The sequence below is a fragment of the Austrofundulus limnaeus genome, unplaced genomic scaffold (genome assembly GCF_001266775.1).
Source record: "Austrofundulus limnaeus strain Quisiro unplaced genomic scaffold, Austrofundulus_limnaeus-1.0 Scaffold50, whole genome shotgun sequence".
NCBI classification, from domain to species: domain Eukaryota; kingdom Metazoa; phylum Chordata; class Actinopteri; order Cyprinodontiformes; family Rivulidae; genus Austrofundulus; species Austrofundulus limnaeus.
The window spans coordinates 1840081-1842530 of record NW_013952452.1 but is presented as its reverse complement, the minus strand read 5'-3'; the positions used below and the strand labels follow the sequence as shown (position 1 = coordinate 1842530).

At 35.6% G+C, this 2450-nt stretch overlaps 1 protein-coding gene across 1 annotated transcript in view; it reads left to right on the top strand.

Moving 5' to 3' along the window:
* bco1 (beta-carotene oxygenase 1) overlaps positions 1-1982 on the top strand; it is a 10155-nt gene extending 8173 nt beyond the window's left edge. Inside the window, exons 10-11 of the mRNA XM_014008493.1 lie at positions 1204-1315; positions 1389-1982. Of these exons, the coding sequence (XP_013863947.1) occupies positions 1204-1315; positions 1389-1546 (270 nt within the window). The 3' untranslated portion in view covers positions 1547-1982. The remainder of the gene's footprint in view (positions 1-1203; positions 1316-1388) is intronic.
* The last annotated feature ends 468 nt before the right edge of the window (positions 1983-2450 follow it).

Below are 2450 nucleotides of genomic sequence, written 5' to 3'. Positions count from 1 at the left end.
GATAGATAGATAGATAGATAGATAGATAGATAGATAGATAGATAGATAGATAGATATTAGGGGTGCCACAATATTCATGATTCGGTTCGATACTTTAGTCTTACAGTTCAATATTTTTTGACATAAAAAGAGAAATGTCCATGCCCTTCTTAACTTGTAATTTACTGAAATTAATTGTGAACATTTTTTAACCTCAAAAGTACAGTTTTTAAATTAAATGTTGCTGAAACAGCAAGTTTCTCAGTGGATCTGCGCTCGACAATGCAGCCTAGGTGGAGTAGTCGAACACAGATCCTTCAACACAGAGCATTTTCAGAAGACAAGCTGATAAAAATACATAAATCTGTATTGTTCCATACACAGTGTGTACTGAATCTAGAGCACTGTATTGAACAATTCAATACGGATACATGTGTTGTTGCACCCCTAACATGATGATAGAAAACAGGTGAACAGATAATTGTTGTGTGTTTAAATGAAAATAAATGAATAAAAATAAAATAAATTATTAATAGAAGTTTATTTCGAGCTACAACCAGCTATTATTGAGAACAAGTAAAGGCAAAGATGGAGGAAAACCAAGCTTTTCATCCAATAACCACAATTAACTCAAACCATAAAGCCCTCAATAAAACAAGAACAAACTCAAAACATCCAAAACTAACAACCACTGCCTCCACACAGTGACCAAAATCTGCATAAATTGTGCAATGACATGAACAGCTGTGAAAAGAGTACAGTATTTGTATAGATTTGTTCAGTTTTTGGTTTTTGTTGCTTGAAATGTTCAGATCAGCAAAAAAATAAATAAATAAAATCAGGTAAAGATAACTTGAGCAAATACAAAATTGAGTTTGCATAAAAAAATTAAAAACAATCTGTGTGAAAAAAGTAATTACTGCTTTGTTAAATCATGATACCTGTCAGACCTGTAAAATTCAAACACCACCTACAAACAGAGGAAACACGGTGGTGTACCTTCCATCCAGGTGGTCCCAAAAGCTCCCAGAATGACATCTGCAGGCCTGACTGGTTTTAAAGTCAGAGCTCATGATTTAACATAAGGAATAAAAAAAAAGATCATCAGAAATTCTGCAAACAGGAATTTCAATGATTTATTATCAATAAAATAGTAGCAGAGGATTTTTTAAAATGATAGTATTAAACATGAACTCATTTTCATAYATGTGTAACTTCCTGCAGCTTGCAAAGTTTGACACAGAAACTAAAAGCATGGTTTTCTGGGACGAGGAGAACTGCTGTCCATCAGAGCCGGTGTTCGTCCCGAGACCGAGCGGAGAGTCAGAGGATGACGGTGAGTTGTGCTGCACAACCTCTGGATCGTTGTGTTGTTCTAGTTTGGAGATAAGCTGGAGTTCTGCTTTTAGGAGTGGTCCTGGTGTCGGTCATCAACTCCAACCCGGGCCAGTCTGGTTTCCTCCTGATCCTTGACGGACGGACATTTAAGGAAGTAGCTCGAGCCTATGTGAACACTGAGCTCTATAAGGACGTTCATGGTGTTTTTATCCCACTAGGCAGTAATTAGCATTCAAAAGCTGCCTCTGAAAAGTGTTTTTTTAGTGTTCATGAGCTTTCTTCTCCTTGMATGTTGAGTCCTACCTGCCCTGTATCACCTGATCTTCCCCACATGCACTTCAGTTTATCATAATGGACTTTGCTCATTAACCTCAGCAGTATTTACACTCCACATTGCAGTTTTTTTTTGTTTTAACCATTGTTTTATGAACACTCTGGATCTTACCTTGACTCTTCATGATGTTCACTTTCATATCCATTTGCCACTGATATTGTATAAATGTGCACATTTATTTTTTAATACATGAAGCACCTTACCATCTATGTGTTTGTCTCCAGATTCTGAAAAGCAAYATTTTCTCACACGTATAAAGGATTTTTATTTTGTGTAGTTGAAAATGTCTCTTTGAGTACATGTATTGTATATAAAACCCAGTGTTTTTTGACATTTGCTTATTATTTCATTAAAGAGAGAAGTAAAAGTCACGTTCGTCTTGTTCCTCATTAATCATGTGGTCAAGCTGGAGTGAAGAAACAGTGAGAAGTCATGGGATTAAAATTAAACGCAACARACTGTACTGATCTATTTATGCTGAATCATCATCCATTGTTTACCCCCCTAAACAGGTAAATTCTGAATCACCTTGTATCACCTGACTGTAACCAAACTGGCACAGGAGCAAAGTGCACCAAGGATTATTCAGGTCAACAGAGGTGGGTAATAACTACTTACATTTAGATATTTCAGTAATGTTTTGGGGAAAAATGTACTTTTAGAAGTAGTTTCACACTGTACTTTTTACTCTACTTGAGTAATATTATTATAAAGGATTGCTACTCTTACTTGAGTAAAATTTTGGAATACTCTACCCACTGTAAGTAATTTCACTGAATGAATATATAAAACCCATACA